A 21,327-nucleotide genomic window follows, 5' to 3' on the forward strand; every position below is an offset into this window, starting at 1 on the left:
TTTTCAAAATGTTGCAGAACTGAAAATAAAGCAGACACCACGTTGAATTTATTTTGACGTATAGAAGAATACTGTACCTTTCTTCTGTATGTAAAAAAATACAACTTGCTATCTGCTTCATTGTCAGTACTGCAACAATTTGAAAAAATTATTTTCTTTGCAAAAGCTGAATTGCAAAATTTATTTTGCAAAATCTAATAAATCGATCTGAATGAAATTTAAAGTGTTGTTTTATTATATCATAAAGGTTTTTTGGTTAAAATATGAAGGTCGTAAGTGTAGCATAAATGGTTGAAAATCGTAAAATGCGAATACTTGTTTTTTTTTATGTTTTTTTCGCAATTATTGCTGTTTTGCAACAAGGATGACACTTTTTAAAATTTTTAACCAATCATATATTGTAGGAAATTTAATTACGCAACTTTTATGTCAGTGTAGCCTTTCTCAGAAGTGAATACTTTGAAAGTTAAAATCAAAAATCGAAGAAAAATATCGAATTTTTTCTTAATTTTGGAAACATTTTGATTATTTAAACAATGTTCCGGACATTTTTGAGTGGAAGGATAACTCAATTATTATTTCCAAAGAATTTTCAAAATATCTATTAGAAAAGTTCATTAAAAATTATCCATCATTCTTTAATCAAATAAAATAAGAAAATGGATTAACAGTTTTATATGCTGATCTAAATATTTTCGGAAGGTGTGATAAGTTACAAAATATGTTTAATTTTATAAAAAATCTACAAGGAAAAAGTTTTCCTGTAGTTGGCTGTATACCATGTGATACAAAAAAACAGTAAAATCCTGTATAAAAGGTATATTTAAAAACCCTCAAAAGGGCCACATCAAATTCACATAACTAGTTTTCGACTGGTTTACCAGTCATCATCAGTGCTTACCTAAAATGGATATAACCTGATAAAAAAGGCAAAGATGTTGAAATTTTGACTAGGGTTAAAAAATAGTAGCTTATACTCACGTGCAATGTACATGCTAACCACCAAGATAGTATTATACAAAAATATGTGGGTCAAAGCCCAGTAAAAGTAGTCCGTCAAGGAAACATAGGTATAAAATGCTACCTTAAGCTTGGATGTTTAAAATATTATCTAATTTGCCCTAGATAATAATTTTATATACAGCAATTCATTAAGGTATAACAAACTGTTCCCGAAATTAATAAATTATTGTGCTCAAATGTGGGCAAATTCTGCCTCAAATGAACGGGATTTCTCTTGTCTCAAAAGAGACAAAACGTATTGTCGAAACACCATGAAACAAGATAGAATGTCAAACTTGTCTTAAATGTCAATAGCAAAAAACTTTTAAAACCTCTCAAAAACAATAATAAATTTTACAATGACGTTATAACTAGTGTGACCAACTAGCCCGAAAAATCCGGGACATGGCCCGAATTACGAAGTCGTGTCCCAGCGTCCCGGGCAAGGCTTCCGGGCCATCCGAATTTTCAACGTTTTGGTAAAATTCTATTGTGAAATTTTGAATACGTCATTCTTCTAATAATTCACATAAAATTGATATGGTGGGACGAAAAAAAGTCGACAATTTCTAGATTGTAATATCACATCCAAAACGCATGCATTTTATATCATGGTATTACAGTTCTACAAAAACTCAAACCCTGGACTTTTTCCCGTTTCTGTATTTTAATTATCGTCTTCTGAAAGACGATTCAAAACCATATTTTGATATTAACCTAAGGTTCTATTTACATGGAACTCCAACATCAGATTGGAAGTCGAAACATCAAAACTAACAAAAATGTAATTATCAGTAGTAATTGCACAAGAGGTCTAAAATTCTATATTAATTTTAGAGATCGAGTACAATTTGTTGCGATTATTTCATGAATAAAACTGTTCAACACCAAAATTTTATTGTAATTTATTTATGTAAGTACAAATTAGTACAATTAAACACACAGTTGTTTAAATATTAATTTGACGGTTGAAAGTCATCACTTTTATAATTTTTAAAACATTTATTGTCATGAATGATACTGAATGTATTTTTTCGTAGCAACGAAGGGCATCTGACGTAATATACTTGACGAAGGGAAATTATCAAAAATTATCGATTTAATTTAGATTTATGTAGCTTTCTATTGGTCAGAATCTTCTACGAATGAAATAATCATTACAACCCATCCCATCAAAAAAAATATTTGTCAGCATAAAAATGTTAAATAATCAATAAAATGATATTAAAGTTCTATATTTAAAAAAAATGGCCCGATTTTCATTGAAAAGTCCCGGATTTTAAGTTTTTTTTCCAGCCTTGTCCCGAATTAAACTGACTTGGAGTTGTTCACACTAGTTATAACCCATTTTGCTACTTCGAAACAAAGACTAGAGTTAATTTATAAACAGGTCTAGGTTCCAAATTTATAGGAAAAAACAAAAAAAAAAAAAACAAAAAAAAAATAAAAAAAACAAAAACCAAAATTTTTTTATGAAATTGAAGCTTTTTAATTAGATGACATACCTATCTGAGGAGACAAAATCTTGCCGACCCTGTCCCTAAAGCCACGAGCCGCCACTGCGTAGTGCTACGAGAAGAAGAAGAAGTAAGTAACTTACTGAAGGATACTTCACTTACGATCATTAAATATAAAACTTCTAATGCTGATTTGGCTCGGCCGCCCCTGTGGTTCATTACAAACTATACATATTCAAAACCATTATCAGTTCATCATTTTTTGGATTCTCATCTATATCCATATTAGTATAAAAAGAGAAAAATGTATGTGTGTTACATACTTAATAATAATATTGACTTGCACAACAAGGTAAGTAATATAAGCACATAATTACATAATATGTTTTATATACACTTCGTCTTTAGTCAGATTTATTCATAGTCAGTGAAGTAACTTACTGAGGGATACTTCACTTACGATCATTAAATATAAAACTTCTAATGCTGATTTGGCTCGGCCGCCCCTGTGATTCACTACAAACTATACATTATATTTAAAACCATTATCAGTTCATCATTTTTTGGATTCTCATCTATATCCATATTAGTATAAAAAGAGAAAAATGTATGTGTGTTACATAGTTAATAATAATATTGACTTGCACAACAAAGTAAGTAATATAACCACATAATTATATAATATATTTTATATACACTTCGTCTTTAGTCAGATTTATTCATAGTCAGTGAGGTAGGCGCAAAATCTTGGTCCAATGCTATTTGAATAGATTAATTTTTTTCAAACGCTGAGAAAACATAAGTATTTTTGAAAAATTTCTCCATATTGTGATATTTTTATTTCTCCATATTGTGTTATTCATTCAACCTGTGGCTCTGTTTGCTCTATTCACTTGATCTTCCACTTCTGTTTCGAGCTTTCCGTAGCTATATAGTGTGATGCCTAGATATTTAAACTCGATATGCATCTATAACAATGCATTTTGTGTTTTGTGGGAAAATTAATCTATTTTGGGGAAATCATCTTCACTTTTAGAGATCACTATTGCATCGTCTGCATAGCAGATTATTTAAAGTTGGTTTTCTCCCATTTGGTATTTTTTAGTCCTTATTTTTTCATTATTTCATCCATGATCCGGCTGAACAATAAAGGACTCAGGAATCCCCGTGCCTTATCCCATTGTCAGCTTCAATTGGGCCAGTTAGTTCATCTTCAACTGTTACTTTTATTGTGTAGTTCTGGTAGATTTTTCGATCATTTTAATTATTCCTAGAGGTAAATCTATTCAGTCTAACAAATGGATACCGTCCTTTAATTTGACCTTGTCAAATGCTGTCTTAAGTTCCACGAAACATAAATATGCCGGTTTGTTGTATTCTAACGATTTAAATCTATTTAAATTTTTTAAGAACTTGTATCCAGACGAAGAACGAGGATTGTCCACACGTTACCGAACAAAAGCATAGAATGTCAACAGTTTTTTTATGCATTATTAAATTAATAAGTTAATATAGAATAATATTAGGTATACCTATAGTCCAGAGAAATAAGGATTTTCTCAGGACATTCAAAGATCCAGGTAGCTGGATACTTTTTTAGTTATTGTAGACCTATAAGAAGAAAACCTACCTGTTTCCTGCCTAAAGATCGCGTCCGTTTTTTAATCATTAACAATTTAGTGCAAAAAACGCGATTTTTTCGATTTTTTGCACCCAATTAAAAAGCTATATAGTTGATATAAAATTACAAAATTTGATTTTTTAGAACATTAAAAAAGCTTCAAAATACCGATTTTTGAATGTTAAAAAGTCAATTTGTGGTTTCGCAAATTGCAAAATAAATGAAAATCGATTTTTGTTAATAACTTTTACTAAATTTAACCTAGAATTTTAGGGTTTCACCCAAAGTTGAGTATTTTGGTACTTAACAAACACTCAAAATTTGAGACCGATCCATTAATTAGTTTAAAAGTTATTCTATTTGTTTATCCCAGAGATCTGTATCTGTATTATGCTATTTTACAATAACATAATACAGAAAATAATGAACATAGGGCAATTCTGAGTATGCCATATGAAAGTAGAAGAGTGGTAGTATCAAAATATGTATTAAAAAAAGATAAAAAAAATTAATTAATACAGCCAAAAATCCTAAAGCCAGATTTTTGAAATTTGTAGTTGTAGTTTATAAACATTTAGAATAACTTTAAAAATATTATCCGTAGAAACAATCTCTTTATATATTCGAAAAGATAGTCTTTTAACACGAATTTTCAAATAAAGAAGTTTAGCTTGGATTAATTTGGGACAAAGTTAGGATGTTTTTTTTTTAATTCACAGCTAATTTGTTTTGGCTGTTTAATTGTTATATATTTAATTTAATAATGGGATTTGTATTTTTTGTTAAAAAAATTGCATAAACATTGTATCTTCACAGCATCCTCTACGATTTTTCAAAAATGTAGTTCAAACGGTTACTATGGGGAACTTACAAATCCACAGTTAAAATACCGAAAAAGCAATTTCAAGCTAATACAATTTTATTGCAAATATGCAATTAGTTTATAAATTTATTAATTAATAAACAGTCTAATTTGTTTAAACAATTCTTGAAATTTGTTTTTTTTAATTATCTTTTTTACAATTAATTTTTTTAATCATAGTATCATTAATGATCACAGAAAAAGTTAAAGTACTCTTTAATAAATAAATTATTTTAATTAGATAATTATTTATTTAAGATTTTTTTTCTCTGATTTTGGCTTTGGTTTAGAACTAGAACCTTTAGCCACGTAATTGTATAACTTATCACTAAGTCAGGGGAGTAATGTGTAGTGTGTGTGTTGAGTAAGTGTCTTGTTACTTTGCAAAGTCGACGTCATTGTCTTTGCAAAGAGACGCTAATTGTTTCCGAACGTCTGCGGTCCCTCCGGTGAGTACCGATCCCACAAGGACAGAAACTATTTTTCATTTATTAATTTATAATAAATGAAAAATTTCTGCCCCTGGTAGGATTCGAACTCCCGACCTTTCGTTTCAAAGGTAGGCGCTCTTACCACTGCGCCACAGAGGGGGTATATTTATTAAAGATAATTTATTTATAAAAGTATACTCTTTCTATGATTAATAAGGTTTAGGATTAAAAACATGAATTTTTGGGAAAAAATTATTTTTTTAAAAATTGTTTAAACAAATTAGACTGTTTATTAATAATAAATGTCTAAACAAATTAAATATTTGTAATTTGCAGAAAAATTACATACGAATTAAAAAAGAAAGATCCAAATATATTCAGTAGATCCCGAGAATGCATTTGTCGGCTCTACCAGTTCCTCCTTCACTTACAACGACTAGTCACCAACTGAACTACATTTTTAAAAATTTGTGTAAAATACCAGCGTTTCGAACATGTAAAATGATTTTTTCTACGGACAATATTTTTAAAGTTATTCAGAATGTTTGTAAACTACAAAATTTCAAAAATCTGGCATTAGGATTTTTGACTATATTAGATAATTTTTTTAACTTTTTTTAGTAGATTTTGATAGTATCACTTTTCTGCTTTCAGTTGGCATACGCATAATTGTCATATCTTCATTATTTTCTGTCTTATGTTATTGCAAAATAAAGGTCTCTGGGATAAACAAATAGAATAACTTTTAAACTAATTAATGGATCGATCTCAAATTTTGAGGGTTTGTTAAGTACCCCAATACCCAACTTTGGGTGAAACACTACAGTTCTAACGTTGTTTTAGTAAAAGTTAATAACAAATAACGATTTTCACATATTTTGCAGTTTGCGTAGCAACAAATTAACTTTTTAACTTTCAAAAATCAGCATTGAAGGTTTTTCAATGTTCTAAAAAGTTAAATTTTGTAATTTTATGTCAATTATTTAGCCTTTGAATCGGGTGCAAAAAATCTAATAATCGCGATTTTTGCACTAAATTGTTAATAATTAAAAAAGGGATGCTAACTCTAGGCAGGAAATAGGTAGGTGTTCTTCCTATAGGTCTACAATAACTAAAAAGTAGTCAGCTAGCTGGATCTTTGAGTGTCCCGAACATGGTCTATATCTAGCTTATTTCCCTGGAGTAGGTACTATTAAGTAGTCTCCTAGTAATATCTCCTAAATAGTTTTTAGATATCAGAAGAATTAAACCTTTATTGGTGTTTAAAAGTTATTAGTGTTTCAGTATGTTTAAAATGTGACATTCCTTGTTTTTCCCCTGTACCTACTCATCAAATGAAGACCCTGATGCAAGAAGGGGATAAGTAACAATATGTAAATTTTACAGGAGAAGCAAAAAAAGTTTTACTTTTTAATTTAAAATTTATGTTGTTCATGAAGTAGGGCCGAACTAATACAACAGGTATATATGATTTTGCCGCCATTCTACAGCCAAACAACAATGTTATTAAGGAAAAAAAATTTTGGTGCAATAATAGGATAAGTTTAAGCCTTTTTTGTACTGTAGTTTACAGCAGGTGCAAAAAGGGGATAAGTTACATTAAAACCCATTTTCAGACGAAATACTTTATTATTAAAACCTCCATATTTTACTAAACCGTACCTCTCGTACTAGCACTATGTTAACTCTCCAACAGTTTCTCGGTGACTACATGACTTAGATAGCGTTCGTGGCTCGTGCAGATACCGGTACCTTACCCAATCGCAGCAAGCCACCGGTGCAATAGTGGGGCAGAATAACACACATATAAAAATTAATTCAAAATTTGGTGCAAGAATGGGATAAGTTACACATTTCTTATACTGTTCTTGCACCAGACCATACCAGGGGATACGTAGTTTTCTCTTATAATTTCAGTATCTACTACCTATACATATCCTATACTTGCGCCAGGTAAGAACAGTTACTTTTTCAACCTAAATAAGCACTTATCTCGTTTTTGCAGAATTTGGTGCTTATCCCCTTCTTGCACCAGGGTCTTCAAATATTAAAATTATTTGGTTTACCGGGATTTTTAAAATCGTGCGTTATTTTTGGCACGCAATGTATTTTGTGTTATCATTTTTCATTTAGGTAATTTGGTACTTATTTTTCAGGTACTACAAAATGGTCGTCTACAAAGCAGCATTCATATTATTAGTTCTTCCTTTGGCATATTGCAGAATCTACGATAAATGTACTTTAGCGAGAGAATTACTGAACGTATACAAATTCCCTCGTTGGCAAATTCCGACGTGGATTTGTATTGTTGAGCATGAATCACATTTTAATACTGCTGCTATAAACTCGCAAACCCATGACAACGGCCTCTTCCAAATTTCTCAAATATATTGGTAATTAAATTAATAACGTACAAAATCACAGAAACTCAATACCAAAAAATATTGGGATAGTTGGGAAATGAACTCGGATTACCCGATCACAAGTTTAGCGTGTAACCCAGTGCTTCCCAAACTGTGCGCCGCGGCGCCCTGGGGCGCCGTGGCTCGACTACAGGGGCGCCGCGAAAGTTTTCTTCCAATATTAGACATAATCACATAATTACCTTCAAGTATTAAACATTAAACTAAAGTTGTTATGACAACTTTTTAACTTTTAAAATATACCTATATAAAAATGTTTCCCATGATAAACGAGTTCAGTTATTAGTAATTTTATTTGATGCCGACAATATATTATCCTCGATATTTTAAATTCCACGAAACAATTCTCTTACTACTGTAAATTGACTTCGGACCGACAGGCCATAAATCACTGCCGGTCGGCAAATACAATCGTCTCTTTGCACGTGCACATTTTAAAACTATGAATTTTTACTTATCTAAATTTTAGTTAGTTGAATTTGTAGTTTCATACTGTTCGCATCGTTTCATTTATCAGTGTGAATATAAACAGGGTGGTTTCACCTACTTGTGTACAAAAGTTGCTGTAAAAATGGAAAAGTTTTTGAATTTAAATAAACAAGGTGGTTCTAAAAATAAAGTGGATGCACCACAAACTAGTGGTAGAGTCGTGAAGAAACGAAAATGCCGTAAATATTATGACAGCTATTTGGATTTTGGCTTTACATCAACAAACGTCAATGATGAAGAGAGACCACAATGTGTATTGTGCCTGAAACTTTTGGCTCCAGAATGCATGCTTCTAAGTAAGTTAAAACGCCACTTGGAAGCCAATCATCCAGACTTTGCTGACAAACCTCGTAGCTTTTTTTACCAGGAAGTTAAATGATTTGAAGCAACAAAAAGGTAACTTTTCCAAGCATTTGTCGATACCTAAAAATGCTTTGCTGGCATCATACAAGGTTGCGTATAAAGTTGCAAAGTGTAAAAAGCCCCACACAATCGCAGAACAATTAATTTTACCGGCTGCTGTAGATTTGGTAAACATTATGATCGGAGAATCTGCGGGAAAACTTCTTTCAGCGGTGCCTTTATCTAACAACACCATCAGTCGCAGAATTCAGCGTATGGCGGAGGATCTTAATGATCAAATAATTGAAAAAATAAAAGAAAGTGAATTTGCGTTACAGTTGGATGAGGTAACAGATTCTAGTAAAGATGCACACTTGATTTGTTACATAAGGTTCTTGGATGATAATACCATTGTGGAGGATCTTCTGGTTTTTAAAAAAATCACTGCAAGTAAAAAGGCGCAAGACTTGTTCGAGATCCTGAATACATTTGTGGTTGAAAACAATTTGGAGTGGACAAAGTGCGTTGGTGTTTGCACTGATGGTGGTCGTTCAATGTCTTGCCGTTATGGAGGATTACAGGCGCTTGTTCGAAACAAAGCTCCGGATTCAGTATGGACCCATTGCATCATTCATAGAGAAGCGCTTGCATCAAAGAATCTGAGTCCTTCACTAAATTTGGTCTTAGAACGTGTGGTAACTGTGGTAAATTATATAAAAACTAGGCCGGTGAAAGCAAGGTTTTTCAAAAAAAAATGTGTGAGAATATGGGTGCAGAACACACGTCTCTGTTATACTACTGCCACTCACGATGGCTCTCTCGTGGTAATGTTTTGTCTCGTACGTTCCAATTACGGCAAGAAATGTACATTTTTCTTGAAGAAGAAAAACACCAGTATGCCAAGTACTTTGTAGAAACGGATTTTTTGATTCAACTAGCATACTTATGTGATATCTTTGAAAAGTTAAATGCGTTGAATCTCTCCCTACAAGGCCGCAACACGCACATTTTAAAATTGGCGGAGAAGATTTCAGCTTTCAGAAAGAAAAAAATAGAAGTATGGAAGATAAAAATTAATGATAATAATATCAATGATTGTTGTCCCCTGTTGCAGGAGTTTATTATCTCCAATGAAGTTAATATCTCTTGCAATATTAAATCTATTTTTGCGGATCACTTATCAGAGCTTATCAAATGGTTCGAAAAATACTTTCAAGCTGATAATATCGACCAGTTTGCATGGATTCAAGATCCATTTAGAGCGGAAGCTCCTTCTGAATTTACTTCTTTACAAGAAGAAAATCTCATTGATTTGGCTTGCGACAATACGTTGAAGACAAAGTTTGGCTGCACGGAACTAACTGATTTTTGGATATCAGTAAAAGATGAATATCCGCTGCTGAGTGGTAAAGCTCTGCGCATCTTAATTCCATTTGCAACATCCTATTTGTGCGAAGCTGGGTTTTCGGCGGTCGCTGTAATAAAAAGTAAATACCGTGCGAAAATTAACGTGGAACAAGAAATGAGGATAGCTGTGTCCAGTTTGATTCCGAGATTTGAAAAGTTGTGTAATGAACAAGAACAAGCTCATTTATCCCATTAATTACTGTAATTATTTTTTCAATAAATTTTTTGTGAATTTAAAGTATGTTTCATTATTATTAAATTAACCTAACCATATCAACTGCAACAGAAACCGTATTAACTACAGTTAAAGTTAGACGTTAAGTTAAATCAATATTTTGACTCAGGGCGCCGCGGAAAAATTCTAGTTCATTAAGTGCGCCGCGAACTAAAAAACTTTGGGAACCACTGGTGTAACCACTAGACCACTTCGGCGCGAAACATTTAAGAGTAAACAGTAGCTTAGCCATGTAGTAAGCTTAAGAGTAAACAGTAGCTTAACAAGCCATGAAGTTGAAACTTGGCAACATCTATTGGTAGACCGATTAATTCTGACAGTTCTCATTTGTTGTTTTTAAATAATTTTCACTGTATTTACAGAGAAACTGAAATATTTTACAATATTTCGTGCTACCAATTATAAAGAACATTAAAAGGTATGTTATTAAGATGATTTTAGTTCAATATAATATATTTTTATATAAACTTGCGTGCATATAGAAATCCGTCCACTTAAAAAATTTGTCATTTTTAATGTCTTATATTTCCTACACCTGTTGACAGATTTAAGTGATTTTTTTAATATGTTATAGCCTAATTCTTTTGCAATACCGCTGTAATAATATTGTTGCTAACCAGTTAAATTTTTATGGTCTACCGGGTATTTATAAAATACTGAAATTAAAACCCAACTATAGACTCCGGTTTTCTTAACATTCTGTTTTTTTTATTAATTCGCTTATGTTTAACAACTAGATTTGTTCTTTATCAATTCAGGGTGTTTCTAAATAAGTGCGACAAACTTTAAGAGGAAAGGAACAAAATGTAAAATTTTGACGCCTGTATTTTAAATGTAATCATTTTTTTCGAATTCTGAGAAAACTAATAAGTATTTTTGAAAAATTTAAACGCAGAATAAAAGATTACTTTATAACCGAGGGCCAAAAGTCTCTTAGAATGAATAAACAGTTTTTTGTAAAAGCATATTTGAAACTAAAAATCACACTAAATTTTCTTAGTTTTTCACCCCTGTAACTTATTAAAATAAACATAGAAGTTTTCAGGGGCTTTGGGCCCTCGGTCCTAACGTAATCTTTCACTCCGAGTTTAAATTTTTGAAAATACTTATTAGTTTTCTTAGGATTCGAAAAAAATGAATCCCGTTTATATTCTTGTTATTGTTTTTTTTTTGTATAATAAACGTTACTTACAAGGAATTACTTTTAATATTATTTTGTACAAACTTCTAATTAATAATATTTTCTTGTTCGACTCAAAAAATACTATAAATTTTACCAGAATTTGTACTTTAAAATCGTAGTTTCGAAAGCGGTAGTCCGAAAGTCGGACTACGAACGTCATCAATTGCGACGTTGCCTTTTTCTCTTCATGGCTTGTAAAGTAAAGGTGGCTATGACACTAGCGATCAACAGGTATAGTATTTTTACTACAAAAGCGATATTACGTAGGTCAAAATTTTTGGCCTAAGAGAACTGTCAAAACATTAGAATGTGACTTTTCATTATTGCCATGTTTATAATAAACGTGTTCTCTTACGTCAAAAATTTTAACCTACGTAATATCGCTTTTGTAGTAAAAATACTATAGCAACAAAATATAACTTCGGGAGATAGTATCATAAACTTTGGCAACAGTGGTAATCTTTGACATTATCTAAGATTAATATTTTGACAATATCATAGTCGCGCTAAATGGAAGTAATAGAAAACGATTTTATTATTAATAAATAGATATTTATAAAAATAAACCAAAATGGGTGAAAAATAGTTATTTAGAAAGGTATTTGCATGAAATATCTAATAATAAAACAATAATAAATAATCATTTTTTGTTGTGAAGCGAAACAAATTTCGATTTTCGCATAATTTTGGCACGGTTTTTAAGGGACATTTTCTTGGAAGGTTTCACTTTATTTTTCGTTTGATTTACTTTTTCCATTTTGTTAAAATATTGATAATATTTTTAGACTAAAAAATCCTCCTAAAACTTTATATTATACTCGCATTAGAATTCGAAATATTTTTACATAAAATATACTTATACATATAACTATAACTCACAATTAACAACAATCTATTCTTTCAAAGAGGCCAACAACTTATATAATAACAACAAATATAAATATAATAAATTAACTATCAATAAACACTACTTTCCTATGAACCAACAATAAAGAATTCTTAAATTAACACACTAATACTGCACTGAACAGATATCGATAAAGATGACAGAACAGATTAGAGAAAATCTGACACATGTTTGTCAAAATGACTATCAATAAACACTACTTTCCTATGAAACAACAATAACGAAGTCTTAAATTAACACACTACTGCACTGAACAGATATCGATAAAGATGACAGAACAGATTAGAGAAAATCTGACGCATGTTTGTCAAAATGACAGTGACAATTTCTCTATGTTGCCTAATTAGTTATTAGTTATAATATGTTCGATTTCTTGTTAGAAATAAAACATTTTAGTAGTTCCAATATTACACAAAATCTAGGCATGGGATAAAAAAGTTTATTTAAAGAAAGCTTATTTTTTTGTTCTGCTTAATGGCGGTACAGGCTCGTTTTTTTAATATTGTATTTATTTACAGGGTAATTTCCACATACTAATATATTTCTCAATTTGGTCTCTGTACCGCCATTCTTTATTATATTACGAATATGTGTGCCAAATATCTCGACAAAATATTAAAAATTACAGCCGCAATCTTGGAACGCGTTTGTTGCTACCTGTTGATCGCTACTGTAGCCTCTTAAAGCTTAACGTGTAATCGAGACACTTTACATTCAAGTTTTTACATTTAATTTATAAAAAAACTAAAAAACTTCTGTTTTCAAGTTTTATTTTGAAAGATTTTTTCATACCATTTGCTTTTGAAGCAAAACGTGCCAGGGTATACCTTTAATAAAGTTTGCAGCATGGGGATCTTTTGCAGCGCGTTTTACTTCAAATTTAGCAAATATTATCGAACAATCTTTCAAAATAAAACTTCAAAAAAAAACTTCAAATCAAAATTAAAATACATTTTTGCACCACGTAATATTCATATCTGATCTTTTGTAGCTGGAATATTGTGTGCACCTCTCATTTATACCGCGTTTGGCGCTTTTTTATTAATTTTTTTATATTATACAGAGTGGGCCATAAGCCTAGAAGTGCCTAATTGTATGAATAATTTTTTTGATTCAAACAATGTACCTACAACAAAATTTAAACAGAATAATTAAAAGTTCCGATTAAAATCTTCACCAATATGAGAACTGTTTCATACCATTCACAAACAAAACTGTTTGTACGTGGATGATAATATTATACTACAATCACGATAAAGCTGCACTAGAAATAAACAAACCAAGACACGTTAAATATTACAAGGAGCACTCCCAGACCACGATTTACAATAATTACTCAATTATTTTAATTATTGCTTATGTAAAACAAAACCAAATTTAAATTAAATTTTCTAATAAACTTTATTCTCAGGGCTATTTTATTTTTGATGCTTTACTTTTGGTTTGTGGCTTCTAGTATCTCTAGTTGCTTACTCCATCCAGGAAAAAACAGGAAAATTAAACACACTCAATGTCATATAAATGTTAAAAAATATTATTTATTTATCCAATATACCATAAACATAAGACATAAGATTTTAAAATATGCTAACAATTTAGATTTGTTGCAACTGTTTATCATCTAATAAATTAAGCTTTAATTCTGATATCTCCTCTGTTTTAACAAAAAAAATATTTAAATAATTCGTTATTTATTTTTACAAAATTTAATAAATTGTACTTTTCTCCTTTTGAATTGATTACTTATTTCTTCTTTACAATTTGGAGTGACTAATTATGTTATAGAACTGTTCAATACAAAAATTAAGCAAATATGGTGTGGATATAAACAAACTCTCTCCGTTTCACAAATGATTTGACTAATATTTTTGTTTCTTCTCTACTTCTTTTCCCTGATTGCGTCGCCCTCGATTCTCCCACACGTACTCTTAGGGTGTTGCGGAAGGTCCCTCTCGTTCAAACTGCTTCACAAACAAACAAACAGGACTAGCTCGAATTCTCGACTCAGTTTTCTTTCTGCTCGATATCTTGTGCAAATAGATACCAATCGGCTACTCGTTCTAGACAGAAACAGGAATCTTCCTCGGTCCCAGGAAAATTAACTTCTCAACTCGGTCAACAATTTCGTTTCAACTTGATTCTGCTCGCAAAGGCCAACTTCACCACTTTACACTGACTTCTCACTTTTCAAAAACTGGACTTTTGTCTTCAGACATTCATTTCACAGTGCCTATTTTTCTCTCGTCAAAATCAGACTCAACACTCTCATCCCTTTCATCCATCATTTGCCACCAATCACAAAACATCCTTTCAACTCACTACCCATATTTTCATTTCTCAAGAACCAATTTAATTTGTATACAACTTTCCATTTTGTTAAATTCTCGGAGACATCAAATTACTTTCGTTGTTTCAAAATGCTAAACAAAAAGCCTTACATTCTAAACTCAATAAATTTGTTTACCGCTTAATCTTCTTCGATTTTTTTATAAAATGTCTTATTGTCCATTGCAAAGCGAAATAAACGGTATTGTCTAATCTGACCGCACCATTGTTTAAATCCGTTCAAAAATCTATTAAGAAAACCACCTTCTTAACGATTTCACTTTTCCGCGAAAACACTGATTACCAACTAAATTATCCTATTAAAATTTTTGGTCATATACAGGGCGATGAAAATCTATAATTTCGTTGTCTCTGATAAATTTATTTTCTAAATTTTTCCCAAAAAAAATTATAAAACAATACATTGTAAATCATGATCCGGGAGTGCTCATCGTAACATTCAGCGTGTCTTGGTTTGTTTATTTCTAGTGCATCTTAACTGTGATTTTAGTATAGTATGCTTTATAGGAACAATTGAAATCAATAAATTGAAAAATATAGATACAATTCAGACACGTAGTAACATACATTACTTGAGAAGGGCGCTCTGCCGAAACAGCTGTAGTGACATTCTTGTAATATATTTTGTGGAATTACTGAAAACAAAAGTTTTCAATGTTTTATTGTTAAATAAAATGAATTTCCATCAAGTAACGGTCGAAACTATCAATTATTATAGTTAGCTGTTTGCGGACTTTTGGCCACTTTATACAGAGTGTAACAAAAAGGCAGATCATAAATTAAATCACGTATTCTGGAACCAAAAATAGCTAGATTGAACCTGACTTACCTTAGTACCAATGTGAACATAAAAAAAGTTACTACTAGAAGTGATGAAAAAACTATTAGAAATTAACGAAAAGCCCCAGATACAAAGTTTACTACTTTTTAAACAATTAGAATAATTGAAATAAAAATATAATAAACAATATTTTAAATCTAAGACTTTTCGCTAATAAACTGCTTTCTGGCTGCATCCCATATCTCCGGATTTTACAATATATAATCACGTAGAGACGACGAAAATAGGAGAAAGCAAATAGAGGACACTTAGGCCACGCATTTACCTTCTCTTCGTCTAGGAAAAGGACCGAAAGACAGTTTCTAGAAAGACAGTTTCTAGAAACTGTCTTTCGGTCCTTTTCCTAGACGAAGAGAAGGTAAATGCGTGGCCTAAGTGTCCTCTATTTGCTTTCTCCTATTTTCGTCGTCTCTACGTGATTATATATTGTAAAATCCGGAGATATGGGATGCAGCCAGAAAGCAGTTTATTAGCGAAAAGTCTTAGATTTAAAATATTGTTTATTATATTTTTATTTCAATTATTCTAATTGTTTAAAAAGTAGTAAACTTTGTATCTGGGGCTTTTCGTTGTTTTCCTCGTAATACGAGAGATGTCGCTGAATTGCGTCTCAAAAGGTGGGTTCATTGCATCGCGATGATTTGCCTTAAAAGAGGCAGAATGTTTATATTCCCTTCAGAGTTGTGACTGCATAAACTTCACTGATGATGCATAAGGATGCTGAAATAGTTGCTATATGGAGATGGTAGTCCAACTCTGAATCGAATATAAACAAAACCTGCCTTGAACCCTTTTTAATATTAGAAATTATTTATTGAACATGGACATGTGGCATTCTTATGACAGGAACATCTTAAAAAAATAAAAGTGAAATTTGTGCACCCCATAAAAAATTTATGGGGGTTTTGTTCCCTTCAGTACCCCAAATATTTGTGTACGTTCCAATTAATTTATTATTGTGGTACAATTAGTTACACAAAATGTTTTTAAAACTTTTTTGTCTCTTAGTAGCTTTTCGATAAGAAAGTTATTATCGAGATTATGTTGACCATTTGTAAAATCCAAGACATATTTTTATATGGGTAGGATTATCGATTATAGAGACCTGGTAATAATATGAAAATTTATTTTTAATTTACATTTTTTAGATAAAGTTTGAAACAAATTAAAAAAGCCGCATCTCGATAAAAACTGGCTTGTAGAAAAAATACAAAGAGGCAAAAAAATTTATAAACATGGTGTTTAACTAATGGTACCACAATAATAATTTAATTGAAACGTACACAAACAATTAGGGGGTTTAAAGGAACAAAACCTCCATAATATTTTTATGTAAACATATTAAAAAAGAAGCCGCATTTCGATAAAAACTGGCTTATTGAAGAAATACTAAGAGGCAAAAAGTTTCCCCCATAAAATTTTTATAGGGTGCACAAATTTCCTACACTGTTATTCCTGCCATTAGAATGCCACTTGTCCATTTAGGTCTGGATCCCTCGTATGAAAAAAGGTTGGTTAATAGCAAGCTGAACATTTGTTGATAGCTTAAGGGTGTCTAGTCGGACAAACTTTGATATATGGGAACACTGGAACAGGGGAAATTTTAATTGTGGAACAGGTTAAAAATTTGGAACGGCCAGACCACGAAAACGTCACATGTATTTTGTACGACAGAACTTCCAATTGATTTGTTACCCTTTCATTAAACTCTCATGCAAAAATCAGACTGCTATTTATCGCCTGTCATAATTTCTGTCATTTGACATATTCTACGTGTTCTACTCATTATAATTCCCATTTGGTGATAAATAGCAGCCTGATTTTTGCATGAGAGTTTAATGAAATGGTAACAAATCAATTGGAAGTTCTGTCGGACAAACTACATGTGACGTTTTCGTGGTCTGACCGTTCCAAATTTTTAACCTGTTCCACAATTAAAACTTCCCCTGTTCCAGTGTTGCTATATATCAAAGTTTGTCCGACTAGACAGCCTTAAGCTATTAACAAATTTTCAGCTTGCTATTAATCAACTTTTTTTCATACTTTTGTAACTTCAAAGGGCTGTAACTTTTTTATGTGCACATTTGTACTAAGGTAAGTCAGGATCAACCGAACGTTTTTTGGTCCCATATTATGTGATTTAATTTATGACCTACCTTTTTGTTACACCCTGTATATGCGATCCTTAACTTATTTCGTTATTAAAAATTAATAAACATTTTCAATTTCGTTGCAATACGAAGCTACAGCCGAATTATATTTTAGTTCAGTCAGAGAGTGAGGCAACCATCTCTACCGGTTTCGAGACTTAATAGTCTCTCGTCAGGAGGTGCATATGCAGCTCTCTCTGACTGAACCAGAATAATCCCCGGCATCCAGTCACGAATTGCAACGAACGAAATGACAAGAATGCCCTAGCCACATCTGCTAGAAAAAAGTCTAAGTTTCAATCTAATAGCACATAGAATAATATTTTTTTTCTTCTTTAGTCTCAGCATCCTTTATGGCTTGCATTTTTAGAAGCCTCGGAGGTAGGAATGGCGGTTTTTGACAAAACACCGGTTTTCGGTTATACCGGTTTTTTTGCTTACGGTTTAACCTGGCGGTTATAACCGGCCAAAAAACCGGTTTTTCCAAAAACCGGTTTCGGTTTTTTTCAGTCCAATAGGTTACAGTGTTACATTTACAATGCACTTTAGTTTGCGATACTCCACTCGACTCGATACCCTATATCAATATGATCAAAAATTATTACTATCGAAAGAACATATTTATCAATATAAATAAAACACAATTTTTAATAAAACCATTTTATTCTATTAATTATTATATTTATTTATTATTTTATTATTATATATTTATTGATTATTATTAAATATAATATAGCGTAAGATTAATATATACATATTGCAAGAATATACAATTAAACCCAACCATTTCAACTTATAAAAAATTTCCCAGACTCTTTCAAATGAGATTTAAAAAAATAATATCAATATAAATATTTTACTTAAAAATAAATTGGATAATGCAATTTATCTTTTATTTTTACTACTATTAAAAAAATTATCATGTACTTCTTTTAACACGTTTGTATATTTTGTATAACTCATTTAATACTTCCTGTATGGGCGCATCGTTTTGAAAACTTAGGGAAATCCTTGGAGATTCGTATTCGTAATCGGTAATTCAATATTCATAGTCAGAACATTATTTTTGGTAATCAGAAAAGTCATTCACCCACTTTCAATGTCAAGAGTCAAGTGTGAAAAATAGATGATGTTTGCGTTTACTTCAACCAGATCACTTCTTATGTAAATATTATGATTACAAATACCTTTTCAACAAAATATTATAAGAAACGTAATTGTTTCTGGCTGATGTGAGTTTGCACTGTCAGTTTGCTTCTGTATTTATAAAATAAAATTTGAATTATGGTTTTGTTTGGAATAATTACTTAAGAATAATAATTATGATTGGGATCCAAAATAATATCTAACCTAATCATAATCACTGTAAAAACCTAATAACCGGTTTTTACTTTAAAAAGAAAAAACCGGTTATAACCGGGCCAAAAAAACTCCCTACTCGGAGGTGTAACCCGAAAATGGTCTCAATAGTTTTAATCTGGTGGAATGTAAAATAATATTTTTAAGTTTTATTTTATGTGCTATTATATTAATTAGATTGAAACTTAGTACCCGTTCAGAGTAAGATACTTGGTGTCTGACACCGGTGTCCGCCACCGGCAGCAAAGGACTGTTCTAAATGACCGACTACAGACGAGCCACTCGGAGTGTCTGACTGATTTTAGTGGCTCAACATTGCTGCAGTTCAAAACCGGTGGCGGACATCGGTGTCAGACACCAGTGTCTTAGTCTGATATGGTAAGTACTTAGACTTATTTTGTTATTATTTATATCAAAGTTTAATTGTAATATTTTCTGTAATAGGTGCGATCCACCAAACCATCCTCAAGGATGTCAGGTACAATGTAGCAAATTAAGAGATGATGATATTCACGACGATGTTACATGTGTCAAAAAAGTATACGATGAATTCCAAAGAACCAAAGGTAATGGTTTTAAAGCGTGGACGACTTATGACGCATATTGCAATGGAAACAATGGCGGATATATTAAGGATTGTCACATATAAAAACTTACGTACCTACCTATCGCATGTGGACAAGAAAAAGAATAACTAGTATATTATTCAACCAGCGTGTAACGATTTACATACGAGTAGAATACTATACTTTTTCTACGACCTTTTTTATTAGTAAAAAATTATTAAACTTTAGAATGTTCGTTTATTTATAAATATAACTAAACTAATTTTTTATTACTATTTTATTTACTAGCCGACTTATTAATAAAAGAAATCACTTTATTTAATATTTTTTTAAGACAAAGTCGCATCCACCCGAAGGTTATTAGCGACTTTTCTGTAACATTTGTAACAATCCACAAGGAAAAAGTTTTCCTGTAGTTGGCTGTATACAATGTGATACAAAAAACAGTAAATCCTTTATAAAAAATATATTTAAAAAACCCTCAAAAGGGCCACATCAAATTCACATAACTAGTTTTCGACTGGTTTACCAGTCATCATCAGTGCTTACATGCAATGTACATGCTAACCACCAAGATAGTATTATACAAAGATATGTGGGTCAAAGCCCAGTAAAAGTAGTCCGTCAAGGAAACATAGGTATAAAATGCTACCTTAAGCCTTTTTTTGGGAGGTGAGAATCTTCAAAAGACCGTCTGGGAAGGTGTCCCAGGTATGTCGGATTCAGTCCGGCACGCTTCACCGCGGGCCGAGGCCGCCTACCGACTAAATTCACCCCCTATTTCTCCAGCCGACGGGTCTGGAACTGCACTTAGCGTGCATATCTGACCCGCCGACCTTACTCTTAACTCCCCTCCGGCACTTTTCGCGTGCATTCCATGAGTTTGGCGGCCTCCTAGACTCCCCCCCGCAAGAGCGTCACGCCAGACCGGACCCCCCGTCCAGCGCAATCCTCCCGGGGGTGGGGCGACCGGGGTACCCCCCCTCACGATGGAACTAGCAAAACAGAACCAGTTGGTAATTACGAGTAACGCCAAACATTCTTACTTTCATCAATTCATTCATTCAATACACACATTCATTAAAAATCTCAGACTTAAAACAAGGAGGCAGTTGGCGTAGGTTGGATGTAAAAGGTCTTCCCCAGCCAGCTGCCCCAGGACGGACACGGGTAGAACAAGGAAAACAGAAATCAAAACAGAAACAAAACGAGAAACACAAGAGGCAATCAGCCTGAGTAGAAGGTAAAAATCCCCTACTGAATGCCTCTTGAGACATGCACCACAGTTAAATAAAATTAGAATAAAAATGGTAAAATGTTATATAAATAAAATTAATAAATAAATAAATAGATCGATAAAACATAATAAATAAAATAAAATTAGGGCAGTCAGCGTAGATTGGATGTAAGGGGTCCTCCCCCGCTGACTGCTTTGCATGACACAAACACGTTAAAAAAATGAATAAAAAATGAATAATGACGATTGGTCATCCCGCTTGCAGACGCCTCTCTTTGTCCTCTTTGTGCTTGATTGTTTTGGTGACAAAAGCAATGATCAGGTCGAAGTCTCTCTTGCTATCGATAGCTTTATCGATTAGCTCGTGAGGCTCGCCTAGAGGGGATCCCAGACCCAGCTGTAGCTCGGTATGCCCCGCGTGATATGCAGGGCACTCAAACACGACATGCTGCGCGTCATCCACCACTCT

The 21,327-nt window shown here is 32.1% G+C and overlaps 1 protein-coding gene across 1 annotated transcript; it reads left to right on the top strand.

The window, feature by feature from the left end:
- Positions 1–2,982: 2,982 nt before the first annotated feature.
- Positions 2,983–19,890, top strand: LOC114329375 (lysozyme C, milk isozyme-like). The gene is made up of 3 exons (XM_028278451.2): positions 2,983–3,112; positions 7,530–7,766; positions 19,500–19,890. Exons 2-3 carry the CDS (start codon positions 7,540–7,542, stop codon positions 19,702–19,704), a joined length of 432 nt encoding a protein of 143 aa, XP_028134252.2. The 5' UTR covers positions 2,983–3,112; positions 7,530–7,539; the 3' UTR covers positions 19,705–19,890.
- The last annotated feature ends 1,437 nt before the right edge of the window (positions 19,891–21,327 follow it).

The sequence above is a fragment of the Diabrotica virgifera genome, chromosome 9 (assembly GCF_917563875.1).
Source record: "Diabrotica virgifera virgifera chromosome 9, PGI_DIABVI_V3a".
Classification (NCBI taxonomy): Eukaryota; Metazoa; Arthropoda; class Insecta; order Coleoptera; family Chrysomelidae; genus Diabrotica; species Diabrotica virgifera.